The sequence below is a fragment of the Saccopteryx bilineata genome, chromosome 1 (genome assembly GCF_036850765.1).
Source record: "Saccopteryx bilineata isolate mSacBil1 chromosome 1, mSacBil1_pri_phased_curated, whole genome shotgun sequence".
Classification (NCBI taxonomy): Eukaryota; Metazoa; Chordata; class Mammalia; order Chiroptera; family Emballonuridae; genus Saccopteryx; species Saccopteryx bilineata.
Window position 1 is genome coordinate 401,676,767 of NC_089490.1, and position 18,702 is coordinate 401,695,468.

The 18,702-nt window shown below is 41.7% G+C and overlaps 1 protein-coding gene across 6 annotated transcripts in view; it reads left to right on the forward strand.

Annotated features, from left to right (window-relative positions):
* The window catches only part of KDM2A (lysine demethylase 2A), a 113,467-nt gene that overhangs the window by 51,108 nt on the left and 43,657 nt on the right, over positions 1 to 18,702 (forward strand). For all 6 annotated transcript variants that reach the window (XM_066252175.1, XM_066252176.1, XM_066252174.1 and 3 more), the window contains 3 exons: positions 11,844 to 11,982; positions 13,022 to 13,100; positions 13,290 to 13,336. In XM_066252175.1, coding sequence (XP_066108272.1) covers positions 11,844 to 11,982; positions 13,022 to 13,100; positions 13,290 to 13,336 — 265 coding nt within the window. The remainder of the gene's footprint in view (positions 1 to 11,843; positions 11,983 to 13,021; positions 13,101 to 13,289; positions 13,337 to 18,702) is intronic.

Sequence of the window (18,702 nt, forward strand, 5' to 3'; positions counted from 1 at the left end):
AAGGCAGTACCTGGACCTAGGCCCACATCCACTTCCAACTCCATCTGCTTTGTTCTCATTATGTAGTTTTGCTGACATAGCAAATAATAAATACTGAGGGCCGTACCTGAAGGTTAGTCTCTGAGAATTTTAACTTGGTTGAAGGTGGTAAGTTATGGTTTAGATGTGATTCTTAATTCTGGAGAAATTTAACAAACATGTGATCATTAATTTGCATCATTGGTTTCTGTGATAGCTTGAGTAGAACTGCTTTATTAAAGTATTCCTTTTGCTATTGGACTCTTTAATGCTGTGGATCAGTTTACCACTGTTATACTAATGTTTCTAGTAAATTCAGAAGTGAAGACATAGTTTTTTCTGCTTTAACTTGGCACAAATGGGTGACTGAAAGCTTAGAAGAAAAAGCTTGCCAGGGTTATAATATAGTCATGGTAGTATAAAGGGGAGGAGTGTATTTGTGGGAAACAATTTAAAATACTAGCTCTTGATCTTTTGCCAATTCCTTGTAGAGCATTTATTTCTAGACATGAAATTTCATGACTCCTCTATATCTCAAATTTGAAAAAGAGGTTATAGTTGGTAAGGAGATTGACTTTTGTCTATGAATCAATATATTAATCACAGAGGTCATGGAGGAAAGAATGTAGCAAGTCTGGAAATACATGCATTTGTTTTATCTGTTTATTTTCTTAAGTGAGAAGCGGGAGGCAGAGAGACAGACTCTGTCATGCGCCCTGACCAAGATCCACCCAGCCAGCCCCCTACTGGGTGATGCTCTGCCCATCTGGGGCCGTTGCTCTGTTATTTGGCAACTGAGCTATTTTAGCACCTGAGGCAAGGCCATGGAGCCATCTTCAGTGCTCAGGGCCAACTTGCTCCAACCGAACCATGGCTGTGGGAGGAGAAAAGAGAGAGAGAAGGGTGAGGGAGAGGGGTGGAGAAGCAGATGGTCACTTCTCCTGTGTGCCCTGACTGGGAATCGAACCTAGGACATCCACACACCAGGCCGACGCTCTACCACTGAGCCAACAAGCCAGGGCCTAGATCAGTGGTTCTCAAAGTGTGCACCAGGGTGCACTGGTGCACCCTAGAAGATTTCCAGGTGTACCCTATGGTATTCCAGAGAAATTTGTGCTTGTTGGGGACCAAAAAACCAACAGGGTTTTTGGAGTTTAGATTTTTGGGGGAGAGAGGGGTGGGGCATTGTCTGTAAGCTGACAGTCTGCCCAACCCCCCACCTCACTTGCCTGATTAGGTTGCAAAAGGCTGTTAAGCTGTGGTGCTGGATTGTTTACACTACCCCCCATGTTCCCTGGAAAAAATGGAGGCAAGTTTCTTCTATCCTTTGTTTAGTATAAAGTTAAGATGATATGTATGGTGGCGGTTTTCTGCACTCAACACAATTAAGAGTAAAAAGAGAGGAATTCTTCAATGTATTGATGAGGAAATGAGAGTTTGCCTTTCAGATATATGCCCAAACATTGAAGAAATTGCTAGGACACATCAGGCTCATGTTTCTCATAAACACAAGAATGAAAAACTTAACACATTTGTGCTGGGACCTGCCGAATTTACTAAATCTTACTAAGAATATATCTCTGTATATAAAAAGATAACTTTTTTGTTGTTTTTGTATTTTTTAACCCCTCTTTTTTACGAATTCTAAAAAGCATAACTCAAAATATGTAACAAAAATGTTTTTTAATGTCAGAATAAATTTAATTTTGTTGTACTTATTTCATTTACCAAAAAAGCATGCTTGGACTTTATATTTTTTTCTTTGATATTTGACTTAATTATTATAACATATTTCTCAGAAATTTGTATATAGTGCGCCTACAATTATTTGTAGGATTTTAAATGCGCCCCAACTTCAAAAACTTTGAGAACCACTGGCCTAGATACATTTATTTATTTATTTATTTATTATTATTTTTAAATAAATTTTTATTAATGGTAATGGGATGACATTAATAAATCAGGGTACATATATTCAAAGAAAACATGTCTAGGTTATTTTGTCATTAAATTATGTTGCATACCCCTCACCCAAAGTCAGATTGTCCTCCGCCACCCTCTATCTAGTTCTCTGTGCCCCTCCCCCTCCCCCTAACTCCCTCCCTCCCTCCCTCCCATGTCCTCCCTCCCTCCCATGTCCTCCCTCCCCCCACCCCTGGTAACCACCACACTCTTGTCCATGTCTCTTAGTCTCGTTTTTATGTTCCACCAATGTATGGAATCATATAGTTCTTGTTTTTTTCTGATTTACTTATTTCACTCCTTATAATGTTATCAAGTTCCCACCATTTTGCTGTAAATGATCTGATGTCATCATTTCTTATGGCTGAGTAGTATTCCATAGTGTATATGTGCCACATCTTCTTTATCCAGTCTTCTATTGAAGGGCTTTTTGGTTGTTTCCATGTCTTGGCCACTGTGAACAGTGCTGCAATGAACATGGGGCTACATGTGTCTTCACGTATCAATGTTTCTGAGGTTTTGGGGTATATACCCAGTAGAGGGATTGCTGGGTCATAAGGTAGTTCTATTTGCAGTTTTTTGAGGAACCACCATACTTTCCTCCATAATGGTTGTACTACTTTACAGTCCCACCAACAGTGAATGAGGGTTCCTTTTTCTCCACAGCCTCTCCAACATTTGCTATTACCCGTCTTGTTGATAATAGCTAATCTAACAGGGGTGAGGTGGTATCTCATTGTAGTTTTGATTTGCATTTCTCTAATAACTAATGAATCTGAGCATCTTTTCATATATCTGTTGGCCATTTGTATCTCTTCCTGGGAGAAGTGTCTGTTCATATGTCCTCTTCCCATTTTTTTATTGGATTGTTTGTTTGTTGTTGAGTTTTATGAGTTCTTTGTAAATTTTGGATATTAGGCCCTTATCTGAGCTGTTGTTTGAAAATATCATTTCCCATTTAGTTGGCTGTCTGTTTATTTTGATATCAGTTTCTCTTGCTGAGCAAAAACTTTTTATTCTGATGTAGTCCCATTCATTTATTTTTGCCTTCACTTCTCTTGCCATTGGAGTCAAGTTCATAAAATGTTCTTTAAAACCCAGGTCCATGATTTTAGTACCTATGTCTTCTTCTATGTACTTTATTGTTTCAGGTCTTATATTTAGGTCTTTGATCCATTTTGAATTAATTTTAGTACACGGGGACAGGCTGTAGTCGAGTTTCATTCTTTTGCATAAAATCTTCTGGCTTCGAATGACTGCTTGCTATCTGCCTAAACTCTCACCTAAGACTTAGGTGAAGCAACATGCGACACATTTTATAATTTATGTCATTTACTGAGCAGATGTCTAAAGTTAGTGTTTTTTTACTATCTCTGGCTATCCTGTAAGGTTCATAGTACCTTTCTTAGTGACTAACTGGCAGAAAAGTCACTCTTTGTCTTCAGATTTAAGATAAACTTCTGTCTTTTCTTTTTTTCTATAAATTGCTCTTGCCTAACAAATACACTAATCTTTACCTTCCAAGAACTGAAATAGGATGGCTTGCACCATTGCATCAGTTACAGAAGATGATGAAAAAACTAGACATTATGTTTGCTTCTGTGTTCTTTGTATCTGTTGCTATGGAAACAAACCAGGCTTTAAACAGAAATGTTCAGGGAGTATTTGAATATCAGTACATGTTCATTGGCTAATGAAAATAAAGTTGAGAAATTGGTTGAATTGAGGGAAAAACTGAGTATTTCTGAGTTCATTATTTTTATTTTTGGTGGATGGTATTTTTTTATTGTATGCAGGTAATTTAAAGATTACTTCCTAGTGATTAGACCTAAAATTTCCTTCTTTTCTGCTTTAGGTGGTAATTAGAAAAGGCAAACATTTTATATTCCTTTTGAATTATGATTTCACTGATTTTTTTTTTTTTTTAATGTCAGAAGAACACTAAGTTTAAAAGTTGCCCTGGGAGCCCTGGCCGATTGGCTCAGCAGTAGAGTGTTGGCCTAGCGTGTGAAAGTCCCAGGTTCAATTCCCAGCCAGGACACACAGGAGAAGCGCCCATCTGCTTCTCCACCCTTCCCCCCCCCCCTTCTCTCTGTCTCTCTCTTCCCCACCCGAAGCCAAGGCTCCATTGGATCAAAGTTGGCCTGGGCGCTGAGGATGGCTTTATGGTCTCCACCTCAGGTGCTGGAATGGCTCCAGTTGCATCTGACCAACGCCCCAGATGGGCAGAGCATCAACCCTAGTGGGCATGCCAGGTGGATCCCAGTCGGGAGTCTGTCTGTCTGCTTCCCCCCTTCTCACTTCAGAAAAATACAAAAAAAAAGTCCTTGGAGCTACAAAAAGATAGTAAAGATTTGAAAGAGCAGCACAGAAGGTAAAGAAATTGCACATCTTTATTTCAGTTATTCAAGAAGTACAACCCCCGCCTGACCAGGCGGTGGTGCAGTGGATAGAGCGTTAGACTGGAATGCAGAGGACCCAGGTTCGAGACCCCGAGGCCGCCAGCTTGAGTGCGGGCTCATCTGGTTTGATCAAGGCTCACCAGCTTGGACCTAAGGTCGCTGGCTTGAGCATGAGGTTACTCGGTCTGCTGAAGGCCCACGGTCAAGGCACATACGAGAAAGCAGTCAATGAACAACTAAGATGTCGCAATGAAAAACTGATGATTGATGCTTCTCATCTCTCTCCGTTCCTGTCTGTCGGTCCCTATCTATCCCTCTCTCTGACTCTCTCTCTGTCCCTAAAAAAAAAAAAAAAAAAAGTACAACCCCAATAAAACTTGGACATTGACAAATGCTGTTACTTCCCTATTTCTTCTTTTTCTGATGGTTCTACTAGGCTGCTTTTGGAGGATCAACTGAATGTTTGCATGTTGATAGGAAATGTGATATTGCTGTTTACTGCTTTTGCCAGCATCTAAGTAGAAGAGTATTTATTTCTGGTAAAAACCTTTCAGGAAACAAAAATGTGCTTTTGGTATAACATTTGATTTTTTTCTATATAAGATGGTGTTGAGATACCTATCTTCATCATGAATTTCAAGGAGTAGTTTTGCTACTGTAGCCACATTTTTTCCTTTGCTGAATTGTGATATCATAGTTAAGTGTGCAGTAAGCACACTGAATAGCTAATATACCAAGTAGTTTATAGAAAAGCAGGCAATGCTGGGGAACACATCCAGTGCTTGAACTCATTTCTTAGGCGAGTGGTTTTATAGGGGGCATATTTGTGGTCAGGGTATGTGTATCCAGACCCAGAAATTTTAGGATCATTCTGTATATAGTAGGTATTTTACACTAGTTCTGAGAGAACTTTTAGTGGCAAGTTTACTTTGAGTTGTATACCTCTTTTGAGCTTTCTGCCTTCTTAGCTTTTTAAAATCAGAACAGACTTAGGTATGAATAACTTTGCCAAATACTATAGATAATGCCTTCCTTTTATGGGTTACTCCGTCTTGGAATTACTGTGATCTGCTAAAGAAATGCAAACTTTGAGATACTGAGAAATCCAGCAAGGTGAAGGGGATGCCCAGAAGTGATTGAAGGAGATCACTGCTCTAGAGCAGTGGTTCTCAACCTTTCTAATGCCGTGACCCCGCAATACAGTTCCTCATGTTGTGGTGACCCCAAACCAAAAAATAATTTTGGTGGCTACTTCATAACTGTAATTTTGCTACAGTTATGATTCGGAATGTAAATACCTGATATACATTATGTATTCTCATTGCTATAAATCAAACATAATTTAAACATAGTGATTAATCACAAAAACAATATTTAATTATATATTGAGAAATATTTATTACTAATGGACCTCCTTGCCTAGTGTATTGGGGCTACCAAATAGCTGCTAACTAATGGATCGGTTTTTTCCAGATTAGTGGCAAGTTTTCTATATAGAGCAGTGTGAACTATGTCATAGGATACACTGCAGTTTCTGCACAGCATGGTATCTTTCAGGGCTCTTTCACACTATAAAGCAGCGGTTTCTGCGGTGGAATCCACATCTCATTTACTTCAATGGGAGACCTGTGGATTCCACAGAAGAGAGATCCCCTGTACGGCAGAAATGCAGTTCCGACACATTTCTTCCTCTCCTGTTCAAGTCAATGGGAGGCCGCAGCAGATTCTGCTCAAATATAGAGCATGTTGCTTAATTTTTTCCACACTAGAACTTTTCCTAGAGCAGAAAAATTCCAAAGGTGGAATCCGCCACCCCCAATAGACTTTTCTATAGGAGGCAGATCTTTTACACTGCAGAATCCGCACAGCAGATTCCTCAGTGTGAGGCCTCTTTCAGTCTGTTGGGGTGGCGGATTCCACCTTTGGAATTTTTCTGCTCTAGGAAAAGTTTTAGCATGGAAAAAATTAAGCAACATGCTCTATATTTGAGCAGAATCTGCTGCGGCCTCTCATTGACTTGAACAGGAGAGGAAGAAATGTGTCAGAAACTGTTATATCTCTGCCTCTTATTGAAATCAAAAGGAGGCTACGGTGGATTGTGTGGTAACCCGAGATTCTCGGGAGCTCTCTTCCACAAAATCCGCTGCACTCCCAATGAAATCAATAGACGGATTCAATGCTGGAAACCGCCGATTTCAGCAGTTTCCTCATTCAGAATATGGGAAAATAGTGGGAGATATGGGAGATAATTATACACTGGGGAACAGTGTAAACTACATCTTATAGTGGTCTCTTATAGTATAAGACCGATGTAGTTCACACTGTGTAAATCAGGGGTCCCCAAACTACGGCCCGCGGGCCACATGCGGCCCCCTGAGGCCATTTATCCGGCTCCACTGCACTTCTGGAAGGGGCACCTCTTTCATTGGTGGTCAGTGACAGGAGCAGAGTTCCCATTGAAATACTGGTCAGCTTGTTGATTTAAATTTACTTGTTCTTAATTTTAAATATTGTATTTATTCCCATTTTGTTTTCTTACTTTAAAATAAGATATGTGCAGTGTGCATAAGGATTCGTTCATAGTTTTTTTATAGTCTGGCCCTCCAGTGGTCTGAGGGACAGTGAACTGGCCCCCTGTGTAAAAAGTTTGGGGACCCCTGGTGTAAATGTATGGTGCTTTGTGTAAGTGTAAGCTGCTTTGTGTACTGTGTAATGACTACACACAAAGCACTTTACACTTACACAGTATTGTGTGTGGACTGTTTTTACATTATTAACCTTTTTTACACCAGCAGGCTATCTCGCAGGCTCTCTTGGCTCTCCACCTCTTGCCTCTCCGCCTCCTAGGCTTCTGTCCTCCAGCGCTTGCTGCACCCACCCACTGATGGCGTCAGCAAGCGCCGGACATACGTAATGCGCTGCTATGGACGAGCAGCCGTGCTGCTATGGACTGTGAAGCACACACCCCCCCCAGCTTCCCCGCCCCTTAGGCCCCGAAGGGATGATGCAATCACGTCTGTACATGACCGCAGGCATTCAGTTTGGAACGCACGTCCATAACGGTGTGCATTCAAGCTGAATAGCGCTGCTGCAGTCGGTTAGCGGGGTTTCTCAGCAGCCAAAGCCATTGGAAATATGTGTTTTCTGATGGCTTTAGGCGACCCCTGTGTTTTGGTCGTTGGACCCCCGCCAGGGTTGCGACCCACAGGTTGAGAACCGCTACTGTAGAGGAACAGCATTCTTGATCCATAGTCCTTGGGGAACTCAGGTGTTCATTCAAGTTATACTGAATGAATAGACATTTCCTCTTGCATCACTTTTGTGGAGCCTTCACCAAATCCTCTGTGTTAGTTGTTCTTCCTCTTTGACTTCTGTGAAATTTTGTATCTACTTGTCTTAATACGTGTCCTGTTGAATTATATTACTATAATTTATTTACATGTCTGTCTCCCCCTACTGGCCAGAGATATCCCAGGGCTATAACTAAGACCTTTTATCTTGGTGTGCCGAGCATCTGGCTGTTATTCCGTATTCACCATGTCCCTATTTTATGAATACGTGTTCAAGTAATACTTTATAGTTTGGTCATCTAAATAGAATAAACAGTGATTGTTTATTGAAGGGTACAAGTCATTAACCCTGGAAAGTTCAAATTGCTTTTTTGAGCCTGACCAGGCGGTGGTGCAGTGGATAGAGCGTTGGACTGGGATGCAGAAGACCCAGGTACGAGACCCCAAGGTCGCCAGCTTGAGTGCGGGCTCATCTGGTTTGAGCAAAAGCCCACCAGCTTGAACCCAAGGTCGCTGGCTCCAGCAAGGGGTTACTTGGTCTGCTGAAGGCCTGCGGTCAAGGCACATGTGAGAAAGCAATCAATGAACAACTAAGGTGTTGCAATTACAATGAAAAACTAATGATTGATGCTTCTCATCTCTCTCCATTCCTGTCTGTCTGTCCCTGTCTATCCCTCTCTCTGACTCACTCTCTGTCTCCGTAAAAAATAAATAAATAAATAGAATTAAAAATTAGAATTGCTTTTGAGTGTCAATACAATTGGAATAGCTTTCAGTTTGTGTCTGCTATTTATTGTGGCCCTGGTTCAGTGAGGGCTGACATCTGTGGGAGGATCAAGGCATCTCTTAGGCTGCCTAAAGTCACCTGTATGCCAAGCGCTAAAATAAAAGCACAGCATGCTAGTAAACCATTCTGAATTATTAAGGGGGGCTGAAGGAGATTGGTGGTTGTTTTCCTTAGTGTGTTTTCCTACCTTTAGGGTTTCACCTGGAGCAGATTGTGTTATTACCTACTGATTTCCAGGTTATTGTGAGGATTGAGTATGCTTTTAAAACACCTAGAAATTTGGTTTACATTAAGGTAGGGGGAAAGGGGAAAAAACCCTTGGCTGTCTTTCAAGTGAAATGTAATTTTTCTAATAAATGCTAAATGACCATTGTAGAAACCACGTGGATTAGCATATGACAGTTAAATAGTTATAAAGAAGATAATTGTCTTTTAAGACTAATTAGGTAATATTTTTGTTTTACAGAGACAGAGAGTCAGAGAGAGGGATAGATAGGGACAGACAGGAACGGAGAGAGATGAGAAGCATTAATCATCAGTTTTTCGTTGTGACACCTTAGTTGTTTATTGATTGCTTTCTCATATGTGCCTTGACCGTGGGCCTTCAGCAGACCAAGTAACCCTTTGCTCAAGCCAATGACCTTGGGTCCAAGCTGGTGAGCTTTGCTCAAACCAGATGAGCCCGCGCTCAAGCTGGCGGCCTCGGGGTCTCAAACCTGGGTCTTCCACATCCCAGTCTGACGCTCTATCCACTGCGCCACCACCTGGTCAGGCAAGACTAATTAGGTAATATTTTTTACAATGAAAGTTAAGCAAAAGGTTTTTGGAAATTTTTTAAATTGTTCACTTAAACTAATTCAGCAGTCCTGAATTACATACTTACAGGTTGGTTTTATCTGTGAAAACCATATACAATATTAAATATTGGCATGTAACCAACAATTATATAGAGTACTATACCAAAGGAAGATGCCTTTCTTGATGGCAAAGTGGCAGAGAAATGTAAACTAAAATTGCAGAGCATTGCAAGAGAGCCCTCTGATTTAAATCAGCTGTCAAGAGGACAATCTTTTTTTTTTCTTCTGAAGCTGGAAACGGGGAGGCAGTCAGACAGACTACCGCGTGCGCCCGACCGGGATCCACCCGGCACGCCCACCAGGGGGCGATGCTCTGCCCATCCGGGGCGTCACTCTGTTGTGACCACAGCCACTCTAGCGCCTGGGGCAGAGGCCAAGGAGCCATCCCCAGCGCCCGGGCCATCTTTTGCTCCAGTGGAACCTTGGCTGTGGGAGGGGAAGAGAGAGACAGAGAGGAAGGAGAGGGGGAGGGGTGGAGGAGCAGATGGGTGCCTCTCCTATGTGCCCTGGCCAGGAATCGAACCTGGGACTTCCACACACCAGGCCGACGCTGTACCACTGAGCCAACTGGCCAGGGCCAAGAGGACAATCTTAATGGTCACTTCTTATTCCTCCTTTTTCTCCTCAGTGCCTGGCAACCACTAATCTACTTTCTATCTCTATGGATTTACCTACTCTAGACATTTCATGTAAATAAAGTTATATAATATGTGGTCTTTTTTGTGTGTGTGACAGACAGAGGATGGGTCAGATAAGGACAGACAGACAGGAAGGGAGAGAGATGAGAAGCATCAATTCTTCATTGCAGCACCTTAGTTGTTCAGTGATTGCTTTCTCATATGTGCCTTGGCCCAGGGGCTACAGCAGACAGAGTGACCCCTTGCTCAAACCAGATGAGCCCACGCTCAAGCTGGCGACCTTGGTGTTTCGAACCTGGGTCGTCTGCGTCCCAGTGCCACGCTCTTATCCACTGCACCACTGCCTGTTCAGGCTATAATATGTGGTCTTTGTGTTTGGTTTCTTTCACTTAGTATAATGTTTTTAAGATTTTTTTATGTTGTTGCACTTACCAATACTTCATTTCTTTTCATGGCTGAATAATATTCCCTTATATAATATTAATATGCCACATTTTTTTAGTCTATTCATTATTGATTGACATTTGGCTTGTTTCTGCCTTTTGGCTATTATGAATGCTTCCATGCACAGGTGTGTGTAAGTTTTTGTAAGGACATGCATTTCTAATTTTTTTGGATATATATTTCAGAGCGGAATTGCTGGAACTGCCAAACTATTTTTGAAAGTGCCTGCACCATTTTACAATAGCCATCCTAGTGCATATGAAGTGGTCTCTTATTGTGATTTTAATTTGCACTTTCCCCTAATGACTAATGATATTGAGCATTTTCATGTGTTCATTGGCCATTTTTATAACTTCTTTGGGAAGACACTATCCTTAAAGCTAAATGTTGGTGGTTATTGTTTGGAGTGCTATTGTTCAGATTAACTTTCTTCCTTTGTCTGATGTTAAAGAGTTTTTGCTTCATTAATTCAAATGTTGTAGTCTATTTTTTTTTTTTTTTTTGTATTTTTCTGAAGCTGGAAACGGGGAGAGACAGACAGACTCCCACATGCGCCCGACCGGGATCCACCCGGCACACCCACCAGGGGCGACTCTCTGCCCACCAGGGGGCGATGCTCTGCCCCTCCGGGGCGTCGCTTTGTCACGACCAGAGCCACTCTAGCGCCTGGGGCAGAGGCCAAGGAGCCATCCCCAGCGCCCGGGCCATCTTTGCTCCAATGGAGCCTTGGTTGCGGGAGGGGAAGAGAGAGACAGAGAGGAAGGAGAGGGGGAGGGGTGGAGAAGCAAATGGGTGCTTCTCCTGTGTGCCCTGGCCGGGAATCGAACCCGGGACTTATGCATGCCAGGCCGACGCTCTACCACTGAGCCAACCGGCCAGGGCTTAGTCTATTTTTGAAGATTGTTTTAGGAAGCTTTTCCCTATGAAAAAAATTGTTTTATATCCTGACCTGAAACGTCTATATAAAGACAATTTGTCTGCATTCTGATGAGTGACGTAGACAAATAAAATGTTTATAAGGCCCCATTTACTTATTTATTTATTTAGAGGAGGGGAGGCAGAGACAGACTCCCACATGCGCCCCAACCAGGATCCACCAGACAAGCCCATTAGGGGGCTATGCTCTGCCCATCTGGGAACGATGCTCCGTTGCAACCAGAGCCATTTTTATTGTGATTTTATATCTCTAGGCTAAAAGAGTTAGCATAGGGAACAAATCACAAGTAGAGAAGCCAAGTGGCTCATTAAAATTTTGTTTTATTCTATACATTTTTTGGTAAACTTGCTATTTAATAAAGAGAAAGATCTTTAAGGCAAGGAATATTGATCCTTAACATAGCAACTGAAGGTGAAAGTAGCACTTTTTACATGTAGGGTAAACTGACCACTTTTAGATAGGTGTGAGAAAGTACATGCTTTCATCCTTAATGTTCCTCTCTCCCCAGCGTGGTACCATGCGACGACGCTATGAAGATGATGGCATTTCAGATGATGAAATTGAAGGGAAAAGAACTTTTGACTTGGAAGAGAAACTCCACACCAACAAATATAATGCAAATTTTGTTACTTTTATGGAGGGAAAAGGTCAGTATTATTTTGGTTTAGACCTGCAGTTCCGTAATTTAGGAAGTTTGGACTCCGGGAGCTGTGGCTCAGCATCTATATAATCAGAATATTGCCTGTTGATACTATGATTCTATTTACCTTTATTTTCTCTTATTACACAGTGCCTTTCACCACCACCCCCAAATGCTCCCACCCTATGAGTCATTCTCTGCTATATTAGAAGAAGCAAGCATTTATTAGGGCAGGAATGTTGTTGGCATTTTTTTTCTATAGGCCTCTTACTTTTTCTCCCTTCCCTTGGTTTGGGTTTAATTAGGAATAGTACAATAAAACCCCTTTTATGTGTGTAACCACCCACCATAACTGAGGTATGTGATTCCATCTGTACTATGCAGCTTTGCTTTTTGGCACACTGACAGGAGTGTCCATGGTATGTATTGTAGCCAGAATTAGATTTTTTTTTTTTTTTTTTTTTTTTTGTATTTTTCTGAAGCTAGAAACGGGGAGAGACAGTCAGACAGACTCCCGCATGTGCCCAACCGGGATCCACCCGGCACGCCCACCAGGGGGCGACACTCTGCCCACCAGGGGGCGTTGCTCTGTCGCGACCAGAGCCACTCTAGCACCTGGGGCAGAGGCCAAGGAGCCATCCCCAGCGCCCGGGCCATCTTTGCTCCAATGGAGCCTCGGCTGCGGGAGGGGAAGAGAGAGACAGAGAGGAAGGAGAGGGGGAGGAGTGGAGAAGCAGATGGGCGCTTCCCCTGTGTGCCCTGGCCGGGAATCGAACTCGGGACCTCTGCATGCCAGGCTGACGCTCTACCACTGAGCCAACCGGCCAGGGCCCAGAATTAGATTTTTTTGGCTGTAAAAAGACAGGGTGATGATAATTTCTACCTAGGATTTATGAGATGTCTCATTAATAGTACTACCCCCGTTGGTTAAATTACAAATATACTGTGGAAATATTGACTTAGCAAATTCGTGAGTCCTGCTTCTCCGTTATCTTTTTCCAGCTATACCTCTTGCCTTTCTAACAATTGTTTTCCTATGGTGACAGATTTTAATGTAGAATATATCCAGCGGGGTGGCTTAAGAGACCCTCTGATTTTCAAGAATTCTGATGGACTTGGAATAAAGTAAGTATTCTCAGCCTGACTGGATATAGTTGTAAAATGGCCATGTTACACCTAGGGCTGTAGACAATGCAGTATGGATCATTGATGATTGAATATAGTTTTTTAGTTCTTTAAGAAAAAACTCACACTGACTAGAGAAGTGGGTACTTCCCATTTAAGTTGTGCTTATTTAAGGTGTTTGTTTCGTAGGATGCCAGATCCAGACTTCACTGTGAATGATGTCAAAATGTGTGTGGGTAAGTATTAAGCTTGTGGCCTTTGTGTCTTTGAGGCAGTGGTTTTAGATTTAGGACTGAGTCTTAAACCTCTGAGATTTGAAGTCTTAGAAACATTGAAGTATATATAAATATTTGATTGAAGTGTAGGTACTACTTGAAGTAGTTTCTTGATTGGAAACTACTAGTTAGCAACTGAGAATTTTCTCAAAAGGAATTATAAAGTTGCTTTGTTAAGCATTCATTATATGTAGAATATTTGAACCTCTACTTCTTTTCTACCTACCTACCCTTTTTATCTCTTATGTTCTCCATCTCCCTTTTCTCCATGAAGAGCCTGCCTTCTAGGGCAGCCCACCCAGGAAAGTGAAATTTTACATCTTTGAGCCAAGAATGAAGCTTCCTTCCTATATGTAATTCTTTTTACCCCTAAAACCAGTAGAGAAATTTACAGGAAATTTTTACCAATGCTACATTTGATAACTTGTTAAGAATTGAAACTTTGTAAACTGAGAAGTAGATCCATTAAAATTTCTCTTCATCAGTGACTGGTTAACTTGCGTCTTTTATATGATTATACTTTATTATATTCAAAATTAGGAAAAAGGCCCTGGTTGGTTGGCTCAGTGGTAGAGCATCAGCCTGGCGTGCAGGAGTCCCAGGTTCAATTCCCGGCCAGGGCACACAGGAGAAGTGCCCATCTGCTTCTCCACCCCTCCCCCTCTCCTTCCTCTCTGTCTCTCTCTTCCCCTCCCTCAACCAAGGCTCCACTGGAGCAAAGTTTGCCCGGGCGCTGAGGATGGCTCTGTGGCCTCTGCCTCAGGTGCTAGAATGGCTCTGATTGCAGTAGAGTGACGCCCCAAGATGGGCAGAGCATCGCCCCCTGGTGGGCATGCCGGGTGGATCCCGGTCGGGCGCATGCAGGATTCTGTCTGACTGCCTCCCCATTTCCAGGTTCAGAAAAATACAAAATTAGGAAAAAGAAGCAAGTTAGAACACTCTAGTTAAAGAAGAAAACTTCCTGGGGTCAGTGAAGGTTCAGGCCAGTTTTCTGTAGTCCATTGTTGTTCAGTGAGATACACCAGGATCCTTAGGAATTCAGAGATGGTCACTCATCTCTACATGATAAGGCAGTAATGTAGATGAAAATCTTTTTGAAATATTTCCAACTGGACATGAAACGAAAGGAGGTTTCTAATGCTTTCCTCCTGCCAATACAGTTTGCTCTATGCTGAAGCCCGACTGCCATCTCTTGCTTTGGAAAGTCAATATTGCAGTACTACCTCTTGGCCACTTGAGGGCGCTTTTTAGACAGCTGGGTAACTCCTGTTTATCCAAGAGATGAAAGTCAAAGATAACCCAGGTAGTGGAAAGTTCTCTTATTCCCTGTATTTTCTACTCACTGTTTCAATTTTAATTCCAGCCATCTGCCTGTCACTAGGTATTTTCTAGTACCTAGCACATTCTCTGGAGTATAGTAGGTGCTTAGTAAATCTTTTGAATAATTAAAATGCTTTTGTACTCTTCCCAAGGTAGAGAGAGCTCTCTCAGGGGGCCTCAGAAAATCCTACTTGACTACTTGTCTGTACTTGTATGTAGGACAACTCAGAAAAATATAGTAAATATATGAAATCTGTTGTATGATAAAAATGCTACAAATACCATTTATTTGTCATGGATAAGAAATTTACTTGTTTTTTAAAAAACCCAAATGCTGGCATTGTCCAGAAAAATTGAACAGATTTATTTATAATTGTTATAAAGTTAAACTGGTGAAAGTTTTTTTTTTTTTAAATTTATTTCTTACAGAGACAGAGAGAGAGTCAGAGAGAGGGATAGACAGGGACAGACAGGAACGGAGAGAGATGAGAAGCATCAATCAGTTTTTCATTGCGCGTTGCAACACCTTAGTTGTTCATTGATTGCTTTCTCATATGTGCCTTGACCGCTGACCTTCAGCAGACCAAGTAACCCCTTGCTGGAGCCAGCGACCTTGGGTCCAAGCTGGTGGGCTTTGCTCAAACCAGATGAGCCTGCACTCAAGCTGGCGACCTCGGGGTCTCAAACCTGGGTCCTCTGCATCCCAGTCCGACGCTCTATCCATTGCGCCTGGTCAGGCTGGTGAAAGTTTTTTTTGTTTGTTTTTTTGTTTGTTTTTGTATTTTTCCAAAGCTGGAAACGGGGAGGCAGTCAGACAGACTCCCACATGCGCCCGACCGGGATCCACCTGGCATGCCCACCAGGGGGCAATGCTCTGCCCATCTGGGGCATCGCTCTGCTGCAATCAGAGCCATTCTAGCGCCTGAGGCAGAGGCCACAGAGCCATCCTCAGCGCCCGGGCAAACTTTGCTCCAGTGGTCTTGGCTGTGGGAGGGGAAGAGAGAACAGAGAGGAAGAAGAGGGGGAGGGATGGAGAAGCAGATGGGCACTTCTCCTGTGTGCCCTGGCCAGGAATCGAACCTGGGACTCCTGCACGTCAGGCTGACGCTCTACCACTGAACCAACCGGCCAGGGCCGCTGGTGAAAGTTTCTTATTGAAACATTTGACTTCATGAATGCCTTATGTTCCTGCATTTATATTTTAAAAATTTAAACACAAATGAAAATGGAAAAACCTGCCAATAATTGATTTCTGTCCCCTATTTTCCACTTGCAGGCCTATACTTAGGAAGATGGGGTTTTTTTTTCTCCCCTTGGATAGCTAATGGTTGTCAAAATGCAGTGAACAAACCATTGCTGATTACAATAATCCATGATTATTCTCTTTGCTGTGTTTAATCCAATCTTTTTTCCTACATAAACTGGAATGTTACACTACCAATGTCAGTTCATGTCTCAAAACAGAAGAAAACCACTCTGTCATGTAAACTTTATGTGATGGGATATATTGGTTTAGAGTATGGACTCAAACAAAAGTGTCTGGGTTTAATTCTAGCTCTACAAACCCCAGCTGTGTGACCGTGGATCAGTTGCTCAAGTGTGGAGTAGAACAGTTTCCCGCACATAGTCATACTTGGTACATGTTAACTATTCCTATGTCATTATTTTATCTAAGGGCTCTGGTATATACACAGAGTACTAAGTACTGTGGTAACCTTGGCAGAGTGGAACTGTTTTTGCTTTGATCTACGTTCTTAAAGAAAAGCATTCACTATTATTTTTATTGTAAAATACAGATAATATAAAATTGGCCATTGTAATAATTTTAAAGCATACACCTCAGTGTAGCAGTAAGCATATTCACAGGATGCATAGTTATCACTAATATCTAATTCTAGAACTTTTTTCTCATCCACATAGGAATTCCTTACTCATTGAGTAGTCACTCCTCGTTTCCTCCTTTCCTCAGATCCTGGCTACCACTGATCTTCCTGTCTCTGTGGGTTTGCCTATTCTGGACATTGCATAGATATGGAATTACAAAATATGTAACCTTTTGTGTCCGGCTTCTTTCACTTAGTATAACATTCTAGAGATTTCTGTTGTAGCATGTAATAGTACTTAATTTTTGTGGTGGAATAATATTCCATTGTGAGGGTATACCACATTCGTTAATCCACTCGTCAATGGACGTTATTTCCACCTTTACGGCTATTGTGCCTAGAGCTGCTGTGAACATTAATGTAGAAATTTTTGTTTGAATGCCTGAGTTCAATTCTTTTGACTATATACCTAGCAGTGGAATTGCTGGGTTACATGGTCATCCTGTATTTAACTTTTTTTTCATCGCAGCTGCGCCATTTTGCATTCCTTCCAGGAAAGTCTGAGGGTTTCAGTTTCTCTGCATCCTGGCCAGCATTTAACTATTTTCCTTTTTTTAATTGTAATTATGGCCATCCCAGTGGGAGTGAAATAGTATTTCAAGGCATTTGAAATATATATGATTTAGCATTTGCTTTTTCTTTTAAAATTAAAGGGTAGTTTGGTCCATTGCCTTATATTACATTAAATTTTTATGTGTATTCTGCCATGTCTACTTTATTGTGGCTATATTCTTGTCCTCTTGCCTGTTATCTCTTTTTTTTTAAACCTTTGTAGATTTTTTTTTAACCTTTGTAGATTTTTTCTTTTTTTTTTACAGAGACAGAGTGAGAGTCAGAGAGAGGGATAGATAGGGACAGACAGACAGGAACGCAGAGAGATGAGAGGCATCAATCATCAGTTTTTTGTTGTGTCACTTTAGTTGTTCATTGGTTGCTTTCTCATATGTGCCTTGACTGGGGGGCTACAGCAGACCGAGTGACCCCTTGCTCAAGCTTGCCTGTTTATCTTTTATCTCTAACTAGTCAGGCGTCCCCAAACTGCGGCCCCCTGAGGCCATTTATCCCCCCCCCTGCACACTTCCAGAAGGGGCACCTCTTTCATTGGTGGTCAGTGAGAGGAGCACTGTATGTGGCAGCCCTCCAATGGTCTGAGGAACAGTGAACTGGCCCCCTGTGTAAAAAGTTTGGGGACCCCTGAACTAGACTATAAACTCCTTGAAGGCTGGGGACAAGGTTCTAATACTACTATGTATATGCTAAGGCCAGGTATATATAGGAGGTATTTGTTAGTTTCTTGCAAGTTGAACAATATTCTTAATATTCCAACAGTAGCTTTTTATATTTTCTTCCTTCCTTGACAACCATTTTCTAACTTCTTAGTTGTGCTGCTTTTCCATATCTTCTCATGCTATTGCCTCTGGTTAGAATTCTCTCTGTTGAATCATTCTTGACAAAAATCTATTCTTCAGGGCCAAACTCAGTGACACTTCTTCCCTTTTTTAAAAAAAATTGTTATTTTTATGAATTTTAGAAAGAAACATTGATATGTTGCTTTATTTATTTATGCATTCATTGTTTTTATTGTTTGTTTTTTAAGGGAGAGAGGGAATGAAAGAGAGACAGATAGGAAGGGAGCAAGATGAGAAGCATCAACTTGTAGTTGTGGCATGTTAGTTGTTTATTGATTGCTTCTCATACATGCCTTGACCAGAGGGCTTCAGCCGAGCCAGTGATTCCATGTTCAAGCCAGATGAGCCCACACTCAAGCTGGCAACCTTGGTGTTTCAAACCTGAGACCTCAGAGTTCCATGTCACGCTCTATTCATTGCACCACCACCGCTGGTCAGGCTCATTGGTTGATTTTTGTATATGCCCTGACGAGGGTTTGAACCTCAACCTTGGCATATTGTGACGACACTAACCAACTGGGCTACCTGACCAGGGCCTATTTTTTGTTTTAATAAATTTTCTTTTATTTTTAATTGAGCACCTACTTTGTGTTAAACATTTTACTTCTTTGACTAAATTCTCACAAAAGCCCACAAGGTGATATTATTCCCAAGTTACAGATGATATTAAGGTTCAGAGCAGTTAAATAACTTGCCCAAATAGTATTAGAGCTGA